Consider the following 19,693-nt stretch of genomic DNA (forward strand, 5'->3'; position numbering starts at 1 on the left):
AGTCCCCGGCCCCCTTCCTTCCGCTTAGCGTACAGCCTCAGGGTGCTGGACTTGGGGTGAAACCCTCCATGCATGCTAAGGAGCTTTCTTGTCTTTATGTCAGTGGCTTCTATCTCCTCCTTTGGCCAGCCTATTACCCCAGCAGGGTACCTGATCACGGGCAGGGCGTACGTGTTGATGGCCCGGATCTTGTTCTTACCATTCAGCTGACTCCTCAGGACTTGCCTGACCCTCTGCAGGTACTTGGTGGTTGCAGCTTTTCTAGCGGCCTCTTCATGGTTCCCATTCGCCTGCGGAATCCCCAAGTACTTGTAACTGTCCTCTATGTCTGCAATGTTGCCTTCTGGTAGTTCAATCCCCTCAGTTCTGACTACCTTCCCTCTCTTTGTTACCATCCGACTACACTTCTCCAGTCCGAACGACATTCCAATGTCATTGCTGTATAGCCTGGTAGTGTGGATCAGTGAATCGATGTCTCGTTCACTCTTGGCATACAGCTTGATGTCATCCATGTACAGGAGGTGGCTGACAACTGCTCCGTTCCGTAGTCGGTATCCGTAGCCAGTCTTGTTAATGATCTCACTGAGGGGGTTCAGGCCTATGCAGAACAGCAGTGGGGACAGAGCATCTCCTTGGTTGATCCCGCACTTGATGGTGACTTGTGCTATGGGCTTGGAGTTGGCCTCTAGTGTTGTACGCCACATCCCCATTGAGTTTCTGATGAAGGCTCTTAGGGTCCCATTGATCTTGTACAATTCTAGGCATTCCAGTATCCAGCTGTGGGGCATTGAGTCATAGGCCTTCTTGTAATCAATCCAGGCAGTGCACAGGTTGGTCAGTCTGGTCTTGCAGTCTCGGCTGATTGCTCTGTCTACCAGTAGCTGGTGTTTTGCGCCTCTGGTATTCTTGCCAATTCCTTTCTGTGTCCCGCTCATGTATTGACCCATGTGCCTGTTCATCTTAGCCGATATGATGCCTGACAGGAGCTTCCATGTAGTACTGAGGCAGGTTATTGGTCGGTAGTTGGACCAATAACTACCGACCAATAACTGTGCGTAACTGTAACTTGTTAAAAATGAATCCTACCATTTCCAAGATATATATATATATATATATATATATATATATATATATATATATATATATATATATATATATATATATATATATATATCTTGGAAATGGTAGGATTCATTTTTAACAAGTTACAGTTACGCACATTTCATGTCATTAAATCGTGTATTTTATTTCTGGGGGACCGATAATAATCCAGACTTTTATCAATCCAGTCCATATTTTGCGTCATTCTCTGTCTGACGCGCCACGATCAGGGTTGCCAGTTTGGTAGAAACAGCAGGCCTGACTGAGCCGCTTGAATTTAGGGCCTAGAAAGGGAGGGCGCGGAGCCTAACAAGGCAACGAAGCGAACAAAAGGAAGTGGCTTTTACGAGCTAAATGTTTATGTTTAATATAACCTCTTTCATTGCCCGGTAAATACGCCGTTCTTATATTTGCTTTGCTCGAAGCAGGAGCTGAAGCCGTCGCGGACAACATGGAGTGATCAAAGTAAGAGGTAATGAGCGGTACACCATTTGCTTAGCTTGTAGCTCGCTATGATTATGCTAGCATGCTAGGTCATTACGCAGCTTTCAGTCGCGGGTGAATTTGCGAATGTATTTGTGATAAATATTGAACCTATTACACTTAACCCACGTATTAAGTGGAATGTTTTGGTTATTTGCCACACGCGACTCAATATGTGGTTTATAATGGCAAAATAATATCCAGTACATGGTAGAAGCTAATAGGTGGTGCTTAAAGAGTATAAACGTGTTAAGCGTCAGTCTGACTCTGTACCAGGACTGAAACTGTTTCGCTATCGCTCGTAGTGCTGTTGTTGTTAGTGCTTTTATTGTTGCTTTGTGGCTTTTTAGGCTGTTGTTGTTGGGTTTTTTTTAAATCAATAACTTATAAATAAGTTATATTTGGAAAATAGCGTAAAGCCCTGGAGCTCAACGCATTGTCAGTATGCATAAAAAAACTAGAAATTGTGTAAGTGCAGACCCTTGAATGTGCTCGCTTCCACAGAGCTGACTGTAGTTCAGTTATTCCGTTGTCTTTCTGATATGTCAACACTTAAAGGGCTTTAAAGGCTTTGTCTGGAGCTATTGCCCTACCACCAACTTTATGGATTTATGATGTAAGAGTTTCAATATTAAAATTGATACAAATCTTCTCTCTCACACACACACACACACACACACACACACACACACACACAGTTTTCCTCCCACATATGTGTGCGTGGGCGTGTGTGTGATTTCTATGTTTCACAACTAATATTTCTGTAAAATTAGCAATACCACTTTAAGATAAAGTCATTTTTTGGCAGACAAATTTGATAATATTCTTCGATTATTTTGCATAAAATACAAAAACAATTCTTCCCTTCTTTCCCAAGTTTGTCCTGAATCAGCACCAGTTGTTAAGGTCTTCCCGGGGCCCTTTGGGGCCCAGGAAGAGGATGCATCGTGGTGGAGATAAAGACTTCCAGACCTCAGCTCGAAAGATGGGCACATCCTTGTTGTTCCAGCTCTCAGCCCATGAAAGAGAGTTAGATTTAGTATTTCTGGACCACAGCTATGCCAAACCATGGAATGCCCACCCAGATGCCAGCAGTGCTCGACCCACGAGGACGCTGTTTGTTACCCCACGTCGCCAGCCTGAACCCGTTTTGTGAGTTAAAAATGCTCCTATTAGGCTGCTTCTCTTTAGCCATGGTAAAATTAGTAATCTGATGCACATTTTTAATCACTTGTAGTGATGCGGTATTTTTTTTCTTTGTCTGCAGAGATTCAGATTCTTTAATAGATGTGGAAACTGTAACGCCAACACCTGTTTTTCTATATGATAACCACAAAGCCCTTAGTGTGATGAAGGAGTGCGAGCGGCATGTCCTGTTTGCTCGTACAGTTGCTGAGAGTCCGCCGCCCCCTGATGACTGGGAGGAACATGTAAACAAGTAAGCAACCACCTCAATGCTCCACCTTTTATCATGTAACGTTATCCACTTGCAGTAAATCTCTTTGAAATAATTCTGCTTCAGGACTGGATGGACAGTGGCCCAGAACAAATTGTTCAACAAGGTCATTAAAGCTCTGCAAGCGGAAAGACTAGCCCGTCTGGCCAATGAAAATGTAAGTCTTTTTTGTTGTTTGTTTGTTTTGGGTACTAAAGGGTACTAAGAATTATTCACAACTTCTTTGTTTGACTGTGGGAAAAGATTTAACAGTTGAAATGATATATTATATATAATAATGGCACTTTGTGCCAATATGTTGTTGCCTAATATCTAAATATGGATATACACAGCTGATGCAATAATAGAATATGTTCCTGCATCAATAAATTAAGAACATTTTTAAATGGAGTCTGTTCTGTTTGTGAAGCCCATAAACAAACACACTTGTATATGAATGTCTGATTTAATTATCTGTTCAGTTTTACATATGTGGCTGCAGCTAAGTTATGAGGATAAGTTACTGCTGTTTGAGATTTGCAAAAGATGCATTCAAGCCCAATGGGGGTTGGATGCTAAGATCTGTAATACATTGTAGTTCATCACAAAAAGTTTGTAGTGAAGCACCCCCTGTTTGACTTACTAAATAGCAGGACAGACTTGCTGCAGTTATTCTCCCCAAGCTTCGTTAACATAATCCTCCCTTTCATTCTTATTTTTTGGCGGGGTTCATTTTAGTTTTTCTTTCAGGGCTTCAGGTGTCTAAAAGTGTTGTGCAGCCTCGCTCTGGCCCTCGGGTCATGTTTTGCCCGTGTGTGATTTAGGTTTTGAGTCCCTAGTTCTGCCCAGAGAAATTCATGCCCTATTGCTCCTTTGGTTAATAAATTTAATAAACAAAAATGAAGAAAGCTACCGGGTGATGCACTGATGGATAATCTGTTCACACAGAAGCAACTGAAAGCATGAGAGGAGAAATTTACAAAAGTTTTTTACCATATGACAACTAATTTTAGGGCTTACCATCTGAACTCGCCAGCTGAGTGATAGTGGGGATCCCTGGTTCTGTAGGTTATATTTCAGACGTAAAAATGACTGAATTGTTCTGTGATCTTGTTTCTCACAGACTTCCAATGAGCCAATTTTGCGAAGGATAGCTGTGGACAAGTGTGCGAGGAAGGTGCGGCATGCGCTGGCCAGTGTGAACTGGGACACCAAACTGACACAGTGGTTACACACCACTCTAATTGAGTCTTTAAGCCTAGCCATGCTTGCTGCATACCTGGATGTGCTGCAGACTCTCAAAAGCAAGGTACGTAATTGAATAAAGAGTATGAACTGATGTACATTTTTCTGTTAGGCCTGTGCCAGAGGGATAGGCTACAAAGTTCAACCCAGCCAGGGTTTCTTTGCCTTAGCTAGCTCAATGGGTATCAGCCAGGTTTCTTGCTTCAGGATCTGCACATGCTCACATAAAAGGGGTGTTTCACGCATCATGTTACTCTTCTTTCGCACAAAATTTCTATGATTCCAGCCTGCTTCTGAGATGTTCTCAAATGATAATGATGGTGAAATGGTGATTTAACAATCTATAAAGAACATTAGAAAGTTCAGTGCTACACTATTGCAAATAAGACAAAAGATTAATGCTGCAGAAAATTTTTAATTTGGTGATTTAGTGCTCAAAGCAGTACAATAAAGATTTTAATTCAAGGTAATTGTTTTAGCTCTCAGTGCTGCTGTGTTTTTTAGTTTTTCCCTACGGTGACGGCTGCACATTAGAGCGCTGACACTTTAAACAGGATCCATTTAAACGTTAAGTATTACCGTCCCACAGACTAATAAAGGAAGTTTGGAAATTGCTTTCGTTTGCAGGCAGATTGAAGTGAAATAAATTTTATTGAATGAAGAGCTATTGCTGGTGTTAATTCTTATAGCTGCAGTTCCAGCAGTATAAAAGATAATCTGCAGTGATTTATTTTTAGTTTTTTATTTATTTATTCATTTATTTTCATTTTTCAACCCAAACTTGGCGTATAACCTGCTCCATTTTATGTGTTCAGCATAAATTACTATGGTGATTTGGGTTAACAGAGGGCCTCATTCATGACACAGAAAACTGACTTTAAGCTCAACACAGGTCGCCATTAATTAATGAGACTGTTGATTCATTGTTACGTTCCTCTGTCTGCTTAGTTGCCCTCGCTGATCGACAGAATGTTGCTGTCATCGGCAAAGACCGGCGCTCCAAGCGCAGAGGCGCTGTCACTGCTACTGAAACGGCCATGGGACCCAGCTGTTGGAGTTCTGTCTCAAAACAAGCCGGTAAAATTAAATCAGTCGCTTTCAGTTTTCAACAGAAAACGTTTTCATTTAACTTTTTGCACATGTGACCCCTGAATCCTTTTTTTTTTTTTTTTTTTTTTTTTTTCTCTCCTTGCAGAGCAAGCTTCCAGGATCCCCGCTCATCCTTATTGCACCATCAAGCCCAACCAATCCCGCCCTCTCCACTTCACGGAGAATGAGATTCTGGCAGTCACAGCTCTCCTTTTTTGGAAAGGTCAGATGTCCCATCAGATCAAATCTTTGTGTTTACAGAAATATTTTTCTTCCCTGTTTTGTCACAGAAAACTGCCTAAAACAGCTGTTTTTGTGTTAGGTCATCCCAATACACACTCATGTGAACAGCGGGGCCAATATTGGCATCACCCAGTGCCTAGAGCACATGTTGGGTACTGTCAGGGCCAAGGTCATGGAGGTAGGATGTTGGTTTTTATTTGATGCATTAGTGACTATAGCTGCGATGTGATTGTGATCTTTATTTTGTTAAATTCATGTAGATGAATGTGGCAGATTTTTAATTATGCACATTTCTAATTGTATTTATTAGGTAATGACTCAGATCACTGTCCAAACTAGAGATGCTATATAATGTTTTTTTTGTTTGTGCGTCTGTACCTGCACTGATTGCATGTTTTTTATAAATGTAACCACCAGGTTCACAGTCACTTTCCTCACAAACCCATTATCCTGGTCGGCTGGAACGCTGGGGCTCTTATGGCTTGCCATGTAAGACTTTTTACCATGTATTTATCATAGTGATTTAATGTGATGGCACTAATAAAAGTGCACTATTGTCAAAGGTGTGCAATAGAATACATTTTAATAATAAACTTTGACTCCAGGTGTCCCTGATGGAGTATTTGACGGCTGTGGTCTGTCTTGGCTTCCCCCTGCTAACAGTCAATGGGCCACGTGGGGTATGACCTAAAGCATTATCTAGCTTCAGCACTGGTTTTTATCTTTGATGTTTTACTCAACTGTTAGAAAAAAATACTGTCTTCTTCTTCTTCTTCTTCTTTCTTTTTTTTTTTTTAAAAATATAACTGAAAAACAAAACTTTGCTTGTGCCAGTTTTTCACATATTGCTGGTTTACAGGATGTGGATGACCCGCTCCTGGACATGAAGACACCAGTGTTGTTTGTGGTCGGCCAGAACGCGCTCCAGTGTAGCACAGAAGGAATGGAGGAGTTCAGAGAGAAGCTCAGGGCAGACAACAGCATGGTGGTGGTTGGAGGCGCGGATGACAATCTGAGGTCAGTCACAGCCTTAAAGATCTGAAAAACATAATATTTTAGCAGGGACCAGAGATGATGTTCAACGAGTCAAATGCAAGTAGATTCCTCATTATGTCAGTGAAGCTTGGAAGATATTCGCTTCACAGCAAGTAAATGCCTGTATCGAACTTATCACTGGGATGAGAAAGATTTACTCAAAAGCTTAATGTACAGTTTTGTGCACAAGTCCTTCTTTTCTATATATTTAGCTTTTAAAGTGCTCATGAGCAATCGTTCTCCAGGCTTTCTGAAGGTCTCACATAGTTTTTTCAGAACAAATTGACTGAAATTTTCAGACCAATGCTTGTACCTGACCACTTTCAAAAAAATCTATGAATGGTTCAAAGATAAGAAGGCACTTAACTCAAGAGATGGCACATAAATGAGATAAGTTTGCTGGGCAATAATACAGTTTTTTGGGGGGGTTATATGGCATTTCTTTGCTCAAGTGTAACTACTTTGTTTGCAGCGTATATGACACTGAACTTCTTGATGAAATGTTCTGAGACCACATATATGTGATGCAAAAACGCATTTTAATAGTTTGAACAATTGATTGGCTACATGGTCAAGTATGACACTTAATATTTTTCCACTTCTGACTCTAAAACACTCCACAGAATCAATTCAGCAAAGATGAAATCAGAAGGACTGACGCAGACCATGGTGGACCGCTGCATTCAGGTGGGCCCTCATAGCTAGAAAGCATTTTTCATCTGCTGCAGTTTATATTTTGAATATTTATATTTTGTTCTTCTCTCACTGGTCTTTAGGATGAGATCGCTGACTTCCTTTCAGGTGTGCTTACACGGGCGGAGGGCCACGGTCATGGCTCAGGTGAGCTGAGAGACATGGACACAGAAAAGAAGAAAAGGCCTCGACGGGAGCTTCCCTTTGACATGGAGAGAGGACGACCATCCTCCCCTGCACTGAGAGTTCCTATCTCGCCGTCAGGATCTGAGGTAAGAAGTCTTCTGTATTTTTATGAAATAAAAAATGTTTTATGAAATGATGGTAAATTATACAATGGTGTGTATCATAACTGTTATCATTCAACAGTAGCTGTTGAGTTTTAATAATAAGACCTTGTATGGTGGAATTGCAGTCATAGCATCGTGTCTTATGATTGTAAGAAGCTACACTGTCTGCATATTAGTCACCAGGTGCTCATGTTCGCTCGATCCTCAGGATCTGTCTAGTGTCTGCAGCAGTCCCACATCCAGTCCCAAACCCAAGACATCTGGTCTTTCTCCGGCACAGAAGTCCAGCCTTATCACTGCTACACAGTTGCTCAAGACACACATGCAGCGCTCCGGCACAGTGCTCACTCACAAGCAGGCTCAAGGTCAGTGCACCAACTCACTCAACTCTGAATTCATTGAAAAGGGCTCTGTAAATATGCTTGTGCACTGTGATCCTTGGTACCTGTGTGTACACAGTTGTCCCGTTCACCCCACTTGTTTATTTGAACTTGTTAAAACGAGCCATTGATCTTAACTCCAGTGGAATTTTTGCAGAGGTGTTACAAGGTAACCAGACAGGGTAGAATGCAAGATGTGAAAATGATGGTAGAAAACAAAGATTTTGAAGAGATTATCAAGTCACGACATCTGATGGGGGAAGATGGAACGTGACTGAAATACTTTCCTCTCATCCTCTTGTCTCTTCTCTTCCTACAACTTTCCTTTCCGGCTCTTTTTTCCAATTCATTCCAGCTCAGTTTGCTGCTTTTATGAAACAAAACATGCTTGTGAGGAAAAATCTTCCTCCTGGCACTCCTCCTTGTATTTTTGGTAAGTGTCTATCCCTCTTCTTTCCTTTTTTTCTTTCCTCTTTCCCTTTCACTCTCCTTCCTTTGTTTCCGCTGCTTTAATTGTAGACTAATGTGACTACTTTACTGCATTAAAACTTTATAAAGCTTTTGAGAGCAAATATTAACTTCAAAGCTTGGGGTTAGTTAAGGATAAAATACCACAGGTTCGTGTCACTTCAGTACTTCACTGATAGTTGTGTGTTCGTCTGTGTGTTTGTCTGTGCCGTGCAGTGCCGGTGACCTCTGATCAGATGGAGGGCCTGGACAGAGATGAACTGCGGTCCCATGGCAAGAGGAGGCAGACACCTAGTCCCACTCCAAGCAAAGCCTCCAAGAGAGCAAAGATCAAGGTTACTATTGTTTCCCAAAGCGATTCAGCAGGGGGCAGCCTCAGTCCTGCTGCACATGAAGGTACAAAACCTGGGATCCTTTAACAGTGGTTTGATTTAGGAGTATTGGTAATCAGAAATTGTGTAAATTGGTGCTGATACTCATGAAATTTTGATATTCTTGATATTAAAGATGATGATAAACTAAACTGGTTCACACACAACAAGCTGACACTTGCTCGGCGTTGTATCTAGACTAAACAACCACAAGGGTCGACTTCTGAATGTCACCCGTAGCCCAGCCCTGCTCTCCACACAACACTTTTAGCATATGCAGTCATGAAAAAACTCACTGTCGGGGGAAAAAAATCCACAGTCCAATAGACCAACTTTGGATAATTGCAGTTTAAACCAGATGAAACCAGCAAGTAGGAAGGCCTAAATGTAGCAACCAGATGGACTACTCCACTGGCAGCATCTAAGTAAACAAACAGCTGGAAATAGCGTTCACTGTTAAATGACCACAGCTGCATATAAAACCTCTGGTCTAAGTGAGGGAGGTCAAGCTCACTTTCTATCAAGTTACTTTGATCTGAAGTGGGCTTGACCAGTAAATCATCTTACTGTCAGTTTAAAGAAGATTAGCTACATATTTAATTTCTGAGATGTCTTAACCCTCTGGGGTCGACGGACGCACCGGCGCGTCAAAATCACATGACCAATTTAAGACAACACGGCTACAAGATGCAGCGACCCAGAGTCTCCAATTCAATTTGGACTTCAAACTATATACCAGTTTTTAAATTGTGTCGATGGGCCACGTAACACCAGAGTTATGATTAAAAAATACACGCGATGTTTCTTTCTGAACAAAACAGCGGTGTGCACGGCAGAAAGAAACGGTAAAAATGGTGTTTTCTAAGGACAGTGCTAGCAAACACTCTCCGCTTGCGAGTGAAAAAATAAAAAACACCCGTTCCCTATTGGTGTTAAAGTGTACCATGTGAGCCAATCAAAAAATGATATGGCAGCATGTGGCACTTGGTTGTTTAGGGAGAAGGGGAAGTTTTAGGAGTGACGCCCGCGAGAGAAATCGGGCGACTGAAAGAAAGAGAGAGGGCGAGTTTTCACATGTGAGACATTAGTGACATCTAGCGTGTTTGGAGGCTATAGTTACTGTATTGTGTACTTTTTGTTTTGTGTGTCAGGTATACTAGCGAATGTCACATTTCCTCCAAAAAAGCCACCAAGGGCAGATTCCAGTGTAAACGCTGTGTCCACATAGAAAACTGGACCGATACACCTCCTGTTGTCAGACCTGCAGGGTTTAGGCCAGGGTTGTGGCCAGATTTAGGTAAATGGTACCATACCTTTCTTGTTTGCCAAACGTGCACAATTTTTAGAAATGTATAATTTCTATTTGGATTTCAAGTTATGAAAATGATTCGTTAAACACGTTAAATATTTAAAATGAAACATTTTTGTCTGAGTTTAGATCAATTGTGCTAATATAGTATGTCAAAATGAAAAAACAACTCCAATGCCAGATATTCGAGGTTGTGCTGAAAATAATGATACCAAACAAGGCAAGATAAACAGTTTTTTAAATGTGAAATGTAGAGGTGAAATCAAAAACGGCCAATTATACCCTGGACCGCAGAGGGTTAATATAAGATTTTTTAAAAACGTATAGCTTCAACAGTGTATCTAAGTTTTTCTGTGCAATAAATATGTAAAATTACAGAAAAGGTTCTGATAGTTTATAGCCCAAAGCAGTCTGTAGTTATAAAACATCATTTTTGTTAAAAATAAATTTAAGTGAAGTTTCTATAGATGGTAAAAAACTGTTATTTTTCTCTAAAATAATTATTTATCTGCTGCTTAAATCAGTGCAACATGGACATTCCCAAAATGGCCAAAAAATGCCAACTGCTTTGAATTGCACTAGATGGATTAATTATTTACTTGGTTGAATTGTCAGTGAGGCAAACCACTTAGTTTGTGAAATAAAATTCCAATAAACAGCCTTAAAAAAAACAAAAAAACACACAGACACACACAAAAAGAAGGCAGTGACTGATTCAGCCAATCAGCAATACATTCCTGCAGTCACCCACTATAAGGTGTTGGGTAATTTGCCTCTCATGTCATACATAGCTTCATACAAACTTGAATCTTTAAACACTGAGAGAACTTGTCTGGGCTTTTTTGTTTGTTTTTGTCAGAATAAAAAGATATAGTTCATTCTTTCATGCGTTGATTAAAATCACTTGTGGGCAGACAGATGCTTTGAGCAGGTTGAGTTCATTCAACTGTGCAGATGAAAAATGTGTTTTTTGTTGATTATGCATTATTAAATTTAAACTAGGGCTTTGCTAAGCCTTTTATTTTGAAAAAACAAACATTCTGCCTGTCATTAATGACCAGGTGGTTGTTTTGAGATTCACCCTTTTTCTAGAAATGATCATAATTTATTTGTTGTTTTTTGTTTTTGTGTTCCTTTTTTGTTTTTACCAAAGCGAGATAACTGACTGTCCTTCATATTTTCTTTTTTTTTTTTTCTTGCAGTGGGTGTCTCAGGAAAGCCCTTAACTGTGACAATGGGACAGACTGTAGCTGGTGCCAAGGAGCTGTCTGGACTTCTTACAGGCCAACGGTAAGCAAGCCAGCGCCATAACACACACACACACACACACACACACACTGACACATTGAGGTTGGAGCACTTGAAACCCTAACTATCCCTACACCCACATCCACTCCCATTTGGTGGGGTGTCTGGTGCAGAGGGATTGGTTAGAGGTGTACTTGGAGTTTGGGAGCTGAGTGATGGCCAAAGCAGCACTTGCTGGGGTAGCTCCTGAGTAGACTGGTGGTTATGTGTGTCACTGCAGGTCTGGTAGTCTCTCAGAGGTGTCTGGTGCCCTGTCCCCAGGCTCCAGCTCATTCAGCAGCGTGCAGCCTTGCATGGTGTCGGGGCCTTCCACACCAGCCCAGGCGCAAGCTCCAGCCACTGCCCAAGGTATCTTCGTCTTGTCCTGCCTTGCACGCTTGTTTGCACTCTTAATTGTGCAGCTGATCTCAACATAGTGACATCAAAACACAAGTGCAGTTCTGCTTGGTTTTATTGTGTGGGATCCAGTTTGATCGCTGAGCTGAGAATTTGGACAACATGTTTTAGCAAACATCATCATTGATCACCTCTTGCACCATCGCTGTCAGTCACTGACCCAAACCTTGCCCTGGCTATCGTGTGTGTGTGTGTGTGTGTGTGTGTGTGTGTGCGTGCGTGCGTGCTGTTAGTTTAGGCCTTGGAATGTTTTGTTTTTTTCCCTTAATAATTTCTGTGATGTTTCGTTGGGATTGATTTAACCCAATCAATGATTGATCTGTGTGTGTGCAGCACCTTCCGCCAGCAGTCTTCTACAAGGCCTAAGTTTCAGTCTTCAGGAGATCGTCACCAAAGCTCCTAACGTTCCCTCAACAGCAGCCAACACAGGTGGCACCCAGGTAACACTTGGAGTGGTTGTATTCGATTCCTAAACCAGATTTTGAACCATCCATTTGCGATAAATTATGTAGACTATTTATAACACTCAAAGAGGGTTTTATTTATTTTTATTTTTTTAAAGTGTGTAGTTATGTGTTAATCTATTTTTTTGAATATGCCACATTTGTAATTGGTTACCCAAATGATTAAAAGAACTGAAAACACACAGATCTAGTGGAACTTCCATGGTTTAGGTACATAAAAGAGAAACTGGAGCATATGTTTTATTGCCAAGGAAAAACTTTTTTTTTTTTGTTAATAGACGTCGTCATCGCGTCTAATCGGCTTCAATACTACCAAACTGCTTTTTTTTCTTGCTTTTTTTCCTTTTAAGTGACCTAATGGAATAAAAGATGATAAAATCATCTTTCCTGTCCACTCATCTTCCCTCATGCTGTTTGTGCCATTCCACAGGGTCCGGTCCTGAGCTCCGCCGGTACCAGCAGCAGCAGTGCTCTGCTCCGGGCAGTGCCTGTGGTCACCACAGGAGGAGTGGCTAAAACCACCGCCATCCATCAGCTGCTCACTAATGGTGGGCTGGCCAAACTTGCTAGCAGCTTGCCTGGCTTGGCGCACATCACCAACCAGACCACCGGTATGTCTCGAGCTGCCAAGACACGACGGCCACGTTGAATGCCCAGAGTTTGTTCATCCTTTGTTTTGGAAACAGTAGTGCAGGAGGTCTGTAGGCCGGACGTAGAGGAATGTAGAGGACATCTCTGATACTTGCAGAGATGGTTTGCCTGGAATGAGCCTAACTGTTGTAAGGTTTGCAGAGGAATGTGCAGCTTACACGTACAGCAGCCAATGGCAGATTAGTGGCGTACATGTTTTCATGTTCACGGAATGGAAAGTCACAATTTAGAGTTTCCATCTGATGTCGGACACACAAAGGCATGAAACAGTTTGATCCTGAATAATTGTGAATTAAGTTAAGATCAATGTTAAGAGGGTTGACCAAATTTTAATAAGACTCCTGTTTTTCAGTCAAAACTGCTTTCTGCGTCAGCTTTGTTTGTTCAAGCGATCATTTCATGTTTGTTTCTTTTTGTTTGCCTATTTTGTAAACCCATTAAATCACCTGCTTTCAATTATTCATTTATATTAACGCTGACCTCCTAGAGAGTTGTGTTGAGAAGCAATAACGTTGGCACATGGCATTACCCAAGCTGTTCCTGTTGTAATAAAGACTGGAATCAAACTTGTGTTTTCATTGTCGTCTTGTTGTCATTTTATTTTGAGTGTAAATCAGTTGGCTTTCTCACCCCTTTCACTTACCTGAACCTCCAAATTTGCTTTTACCTTTCATGGTCATCTAATATCATGAACGTGCTTTAAAAAACAACAACAACAGCTATCCTTTAGATGACTTGCATCACAGCATGTTTGCAGCAAATTATTATTTAGTCTAATCTGGTGTATTTGGACGTAAATCATTTATAGCTTGTTATTTCTGTGTATGTTGGTGTTTGTTGTCAGGAGGGCAGAAAGCCCCCACTTCTATAACGGTGACCCTTCGAGGAGCACATCCGAGTAGAGTGGGATCTGTCAGCCAAGCTGGTGGTGAAGCTGTGACTTCAGCTCGTACCCATGAGCCCAAGGTGCGCCTCAGTTCAGCACCTAAACAGACACACTTAACTTGGAGCTTTTTTTTTCTCCCCCTTATTCTTGGTTACATGTTTTTCTGACTAACACAAAGTTTGACAGATTTCTGTTATCACTGCAAATGTTCATGCAGCCCATTAAAATTTTCAGTTTGATAGCTTGTAATGGTTCTCACTGACATGGCACCCCAGTGCCTACTTTTAAAATGATTTTGTTGTCACTAGTCTATAATTTGTTGTGGAGGCAGTCTAGAAAATAATTACCGGCTTTACTGTATAGCCTTTGACCCAGTTGTTCACAGTATCTTGTAGCCTTGTGTATTTTAGGTCACATACAGCCACTGGGGCATAAACTGAGGACTGGAGGTGCATTAACAGAAAAACACTGAAGTGTTTGTTAGACATGACACACTGAGGTGAAAGTGTCAGTTACAGCTTTTCTTTTTCATGAAGAGATGACAGCGTTTGAGGAAACGGGCAAAAGTTAAAAAAAGCAAGTGAATTTCTTTCACTTTCTTAATATTTTGCCTTCACATAGCCAGACTTTCTTTTTACTCATTTTGAGTCCAGTCCTTATACCTGACCATTTTCTGAGAAAGTTGTTCGTTTGTTAAGCCACTTAACACTGACATACGAAGCATGCAGGCAAAAAAGGCACCTACATGAAGGGCTCAACCAACATTGTGTGTACGCATGAGAGACAACTTAGCAAAGATCTATTCCTAAATCATATCTTTAGGCAATCTGTTACTAGCAGTTTGTCGTTAAAACACATTTGTTCCCATTTCTTTGTTTGAATCAATGAAAAATGTCAAAAATAATATAGTTTAACAGGCACACTATTTTGCACCACCAGGGTAATTATGTACATGTATATATCACTCATCATGATGTGCAGCCTATGGACGTCATGTTCTTTAGATATAGGAAAAAATTCAGCAAAGAACTGACACAGGATCTGAGAGATACATCTGGCCCTTGAGCTCATCCATCTGCTGTTCACTAAAGTCTCGTCAGAAATGGTCTCAGTGGCTGTCAAGAAGCCATTCTTAAGGAAAGGAAAGGTTGAGATATGGCAAAGTGCACAAGAACTGGTCTCATGGAGTAATGAACACAAATGTTTGTTTGTTTTTATTTCTGGTTTAGATTGTCATGGGAATTTTTCAGCATGACAATGATCTCATACACACTTCTAATAAAGTAAAAGAAAAACAATTGATCACTATTAATCATGGATTGGCTTCCCCAGAGCCCACACTTAAACATTATTGAAGCGGTGTGGGATCAGTTTGACAGAGACCAAAACAAAAGGCAGCTTTGAATGTGCTTACAGAAAGCTGGATAACTATTCCTGAAGACTAGTTAAAGAAATAAGAGGGATGCTTTCCTAAGGAAGTTCAGACTGCTCAAGAATAAAGGTGGCCACACCAAATATTGACTTTGAAGCTTGTTAAAACAGTGCAAAAATCTTTTCTTTTTTTTTTGCCTTATTTCCATATATGTTTGCATGTTTTAGTAAATCACCATATCCATTAAATCCCCATTTTCCATAGCAAAACATAAAGCACTGAGAGGTGGCTCGAGACCTTTGCACAGCACTGTAGAAATAAACACAAAATCCTCCCATGCCTTGTCTTTTTCAGATAAGTATTAGAGTGTGGATCACAGTGTGCTCCACTTCTGAAACTGGATGCAGCTGAAAATATCTCAATATTATATCTGAGGATTCCGAGCAGACTTTAAAGTAAATGTCAAACATGTTATTGCCCCGAAGAATTTAATATAAACCAAGAATGGACTGAGAGTTAATTAATTGCACTGTGCCCTTTTGCAGCACTGAAATCTCGGCTCACTGTGGGCAAATCCCTGATGCAAGATGGTGATGTGCAAAAGTACCTTAGGAGCCACAGCCTGCTGATGAGACTGCTCCCTCCCCATAGTGACGAACACACCGCCGCACAGTGTGCAGAAGACCACGCCTCACAGAGGGCTCCCCTGTGGAGATGGTGGGAAAAGGCCAGGCAGTTGCTTTCAGTTGTGGACAAGTCCGAGTCTGTGCTGGATAGAACAGGCACTGCTAACTTCAGGGGATGTCGTCGTGCTACAGCCTGCACTCCTTTATTACACCTTTGACTTTAAACTGACAGCATGATCACATGTTCTTGGGAGAAAATTATATGCTGAAGGTAAACTGTAAACTACCTGGAGTGTGGTGGTGCAGCCCAGGTAAAGCCTACAAAAGGACAGCTGTGCATCTCAACAAAGATAATGTTTGAAGTCCTTAGCGTACTCAGAATATATTGAGTTCTATCATTGCTGTATCCATATATGACCATATAGATCCAATAACAGTAATCCATATAATAAGTGTCTGTCATAATTGTTTCTTTTTATGTAGCAATTTTAATAATAATATAATTTGATGTAATGTGCTTCTGAAAGGGAGACGCGTATTGCGATGCTTAGTTTGAGGTATTTGCACTTGTAAAACTCCAAGCTTTTGTTGCACTCGTTTCCACCTGAACCTGTTTTTCTATAGCCTCAAACACTGGACCAGGGTACTGCTTCCCATCTGCACCGTCTCATGACTTCACTGCACGCAGAGCTTATGTTTGAAATAAACATATTTACCTGAATGCAATGCTTTTGCTTTACTTAGCTAATGTAAACATTTAGTCTTGTGTGCTAAACACTTGTAGCACTGAGCGAGCTGAGAAACTCCGCTCTTGTTCAAAATGTTATGGAGGAGCTCGCTCCAATGCGTGATAGTCGCACTGCTGTGTTTACAGCCGCAGCATAAATACAGCCCACTTATTGTAGACGACATCCTGTCAGCAGTCAGATAAGATATAGATAGGAGTGTCTCTCTTCCTCTGTATGTAAACCTTTGTATACATTAGATAGCATGAAGGATCCCATTTAGACAACAGCAGCTGCTGGTATTTCCTCACATCATTGCCACCAGCCCCTCTTGAAGCAATCCATCTGAGATTTAGTCATCCAATCACGTCTGCAGGCCAGCTTTACTGTCCTGCAGACATTGAAGGTGAAGTACAGTGAGAATAGAAGTGTTTTACTTACACTTTACACTTCATGTTAGTAAAGCAGGCAAAACAATGAAGCAGGATGTGTGTATATTCACAGGTACAAATATGTAACATATTTTTTGTACAAGGCCCGAACAGCGCAGGGGGAAATCAGCAGTATTGGAAAGATGGAATGTGAATGAAAAGCGGTAACAGAATGAATTTAATGGTTAATATGTGTAAGCTTTAGGTCCCTCATGCTACAAGCATAAATAACATAAAAGAATGAACAAACTATTAATATCCAACACGAACTCAAGAAATGCTCCACACAAACTGGATAGGTGGAAAAGTGGTTCATCGGAGGACTTCAGTTGGAATCTGTTGGGGGTTTTTTATCACTGCTTGAAGCACAAATGAGATATGATCTCATGAGGAAGAAACTGATCCAACTTACACAGATAGAATAAAGCAAGCTGTGACACATGGCATCTTACCATGCACTGTCTCAGGGCTCCCTTTTTTCTAGGATTAAGAAAGCTTATACATTTTTCATTTTAGTAGCTTGTAATTAAATAATAATAATAATTATAACAAACTGCATGTGGAAGCTTCTTTCTGCCACTGAAATAAATAAATTACCATTTAAAATTTTGGGCTATTATTCTACAATAAACAACATAATAATACATTGCAATAATACACATTTTTGTATTTTTTTTTCTATGGCAAAAAAACCCCAAACAAGTTTCCATAAACCAAACCCTGTACAGGTATGAAGTCACAAGGAATAAACAGACTTATAGAGTGGATGAAATTTCCATTGGTAGGATAAAATAAATGGGCTGGTTCTTATATAGTGCTTTTCTACTCTATCCAAGCACTCAAAGCACTACAGAAAACATGCCTTCCTCACCTATTCATACACTTCTGTCCATGCTTTTTGTCTGACATTCACACTCCAATGGATGCATCAACTTGAGCTTCAGTATCTTCCCCAGGGATGTTTTGGCATGTAGACAGGAGCAGCCAGGGCTCGAACAACCAGCGGGTTAGTAGATCACCTGCTCCACATTTTGACTTACAGCCACCCTAGAGCACCTGTCAGGTACAGCCTACCCTTCAGGGTTCAGGGCCACACGTTTTACTAAGATTAACAAACCTTCTGCTGGAAATAAGAATAATAATAACTTGAAATTTCAAGTTATTTTCTCAGAAGTTTGATAACATCGAAATTTTGACTTATGATTGTCTTTTTTCCCCCTCACTAGCGGAAACAAGCGTCCCACATCTCAGACTATCCTCCGTGGTTTTCTCTTCTTTGTTGTTGTTTTTATTTTTACTTTTTTTATTTTAACTCTTTGTGAATCTGTCTAAATGTGTTCCGTACATTACCGACAGGTGGCGCACTAACCGCTCGTGACTCCTTTACTTCAGAAGGGTCTGTTTGTTTGTTTGCGCGTGCATGTCATAATGCGAGTGGGCGGCCGTTCGGTAGTGTGCGCGTGTGAATAATTGCGCTCGTGGAAGTAAAGGGAGAGGGGGAAACAACGTGGAGTGTAAAAACAAAGAAAAAATCACGAATTTACGCGCAGAGTGCGGCTGAACTTTTATAAACCGGGGGGTGTTTACAAAGCGGTGGTTCCGGGGAGATCATTCGGGTCTCTGACCGTGTGTATAGCAGAGCAGAGGGGAAACTACCGTCACTATAATAATTATCCACAAAGAGACATTCCCGGTCGGCCGGTTTCTTGTCACTCACACGCTGTTCACGCGCAGACAAGGTAACAATAAAAATTCACACGTGCATCTGTGGTAATTGGGGATTTTCTCCGCCCCTGCTGGGCTGCCATATCATCAAAGTTTCTCGGGCAGTCCTCCGCACTAGCCCTAAGCTCCGGCTGGATGAGAGAAATCACTGCCCCCAGAGCCAAGAAAACACCGGAGAGAGGCTGGATTTAAAACCCGCCCTCCAGAGGGATCTCGTCCCCCCCGACCAAAAAAGAAAAAAGAAAAGAAAAGAGAAAAACCTCCCATTTTCTCTCACTCTATTTCTCTTTCCCACTTCTGTCTCTCTTTCCCTCTGTCCCTCTCTTCTCCTCTACCTTTATCCCTCGCCTTTCGCCGTTTCCCCTCCACAAACATGGATCTCTCGGCGAGGTGTTTGGTTCTTCTATCATGTCTTGGCGTGATATTGGCGATCGATTTGGACGCGATTGATCCAGGCTACTATGTGGAGCCCACTGCCACATCAGAGACGATCGACTACAAGGATCCCTGCAAAGCTGGTGAGATTTGATTTGTCATCGTTTTTTCTTTTTCTTGTACTATGTATGATTTTCTTTTTAAAAAAAAAAACCATATTTATGTGGAGGTAAAAAAAAAAAAATGCCACGACTCAACGTGGAGCTCGCACAGAGCGGCCAGAGCAACGCTTTTGGAGAGATGACAGTAGTGGATGTAGTTTTTAAAAGGCTTGAGGGAACATTGTGTGCAATTGTTTTGTAGTAAGTGACATAGTTTCTGCAGTTTGAGCCATCCGAGGCGTACACAGTATAACCCAGCTCAAAGAGCGGCTCCACGGATCGTAGGGATGAAAACGCATCGATTGAAGGCTTTCTGTGTGCATTTCGCGACACATGAAAAGTTTTCTGGGGGGGTTTAGTTTTCGGTTGAAAAAGTTGGAGCCTGCTGTTTGCACTCGTGCTTAAAAATGTGATCAAATCCCTCCTGCAGG

General features: G+C 41.3%; 2 protein-coding genes across 6 annotated transcripts in view; both read left to right on the forward strand.

Annotated features, from left to right (window-relative positions):
* The first annotated feature begins 1,255 nt into the window (after nucleotides 1-1,255).
* kansl3 (KAT8 regulatory NSL complex subunit 3) lies at nucleotides 1,256-16,558 on the forward strand. 5 transcript variants are annotated; one of them, XM_085367199.1, is made up of 22 exons: nucleotides 1,256-1,573; nucleotides 2,462-2,736; nucleotides 2,852-3,022; nucleotides 3,107-3,197; nucleotides 4,143-4,328; nucleotides 5,213-5,341; nucleotides 5,460-5,576; nucleotides 5,676-5,774; nucleotides 6,014-6,085; nucleotides 6,202-6,276; nucleotides 6,456-6,613; nucleotides 7,255-7,318; nucleotides 7,408-7,596; nucleotides 7,823-7,979; nucleotides 8,350-8,427; nucleotides 8,679-8,858; nucleotides 11,345-11,432; nucleotides 11,671-11,798; nucleotides 12,180-12,286; nucleotides 12,741-12,921; nucleotides 13,806-13,927; nucleotides 15,765-16,558. In XM_085367199.1, exons 2-22 carry the CDS (start codon nucleotides 2,525-2,527, stop codon nucleotides 15,768-15,770), a joined length of 2,610 nt encoding a protein of 869 aa, XP_085223325.1. In that variant the 5' UTR covers nucleotides 1,256-1,573; nucleotides 2,462-2,524; the 3' UTR covers nucleotides 15,771-16,558. The 5 variants fall into 5 exon arrangements, with proteins under 5 accessions (XP_085223325.1, XP_085223326.1, XP_085223327.1 ...); XM_085367200.1 differs by having other exon boundaries at nucleotides 1,256-1,566; XM_085367201.1 differs by lacking the exon at nucleotides 8,350-8,427 and having other exon boundaries at nucleotides 1,257-1,573.
* A 2,271-nt stretch (nucleotides 16,559-18,829) lies between these two features.
* The window catches only part of bmp1a (bone morphogenetic protein 1a), a 30,722-nt gene continuing 29,858 nt past the window's right edge, over nucleotides 18,830-19,693 (forward strand). The window contains exon 1 of the mRNA XM_085367207.1: nucleotides 18,830-19,244. Coding sequence (XP_085223333.1) covers nucleotides 19,100-19,244 — 145 coding nt within the window. The 5' untranslated portion in view covers nucleotides 18,830-19,099. The remainder of the gene's footprint in view (nucleotides 19,245-19,693) is intronic.

Source organism: Diplotaxodon limnothrissa, linkage group LG12 (assembly GCF_057381915.1).
Source record: "Diplotaxodon limnothrissa isolate DT_005_m linkage group LG12, D_limnothrissa_male_GT1.1, whole genome shotgun sequence".
NCBI classification, from domain to species: Eukaryota; Metazoa; Chordata; class Actinopteri; order Cichliformes; family Cichlidae; genus Diplotaxodon; species Diplotaxodon limnothrissa.

Excerpts from the sequence above, each read along its gene's own strand:
- kansl3 (XM_085367199.1), top strand. The coding sequence starts at position 2,525 with ATGCATCGTGGTGGAGATAAAGACTTCCAGACCTCAGCTCGAAAGATG. Across the intron at positions 5,342-5,459 it reads TTCTGTCTCAAAACAAGCCG|AGCAAGCTTCCAGGATCCCC; the intron begins GTAAAATTAAAT and ends CTCTCCTTGCAG. Across the intron at positions 12,922-13,805 it reads CATCACCAACCAGACCACCG|GAGGGCAGAAAGCCCCCACT; the intron begins GTATGTCTCGAG and ends GTTTGTTGTCAG.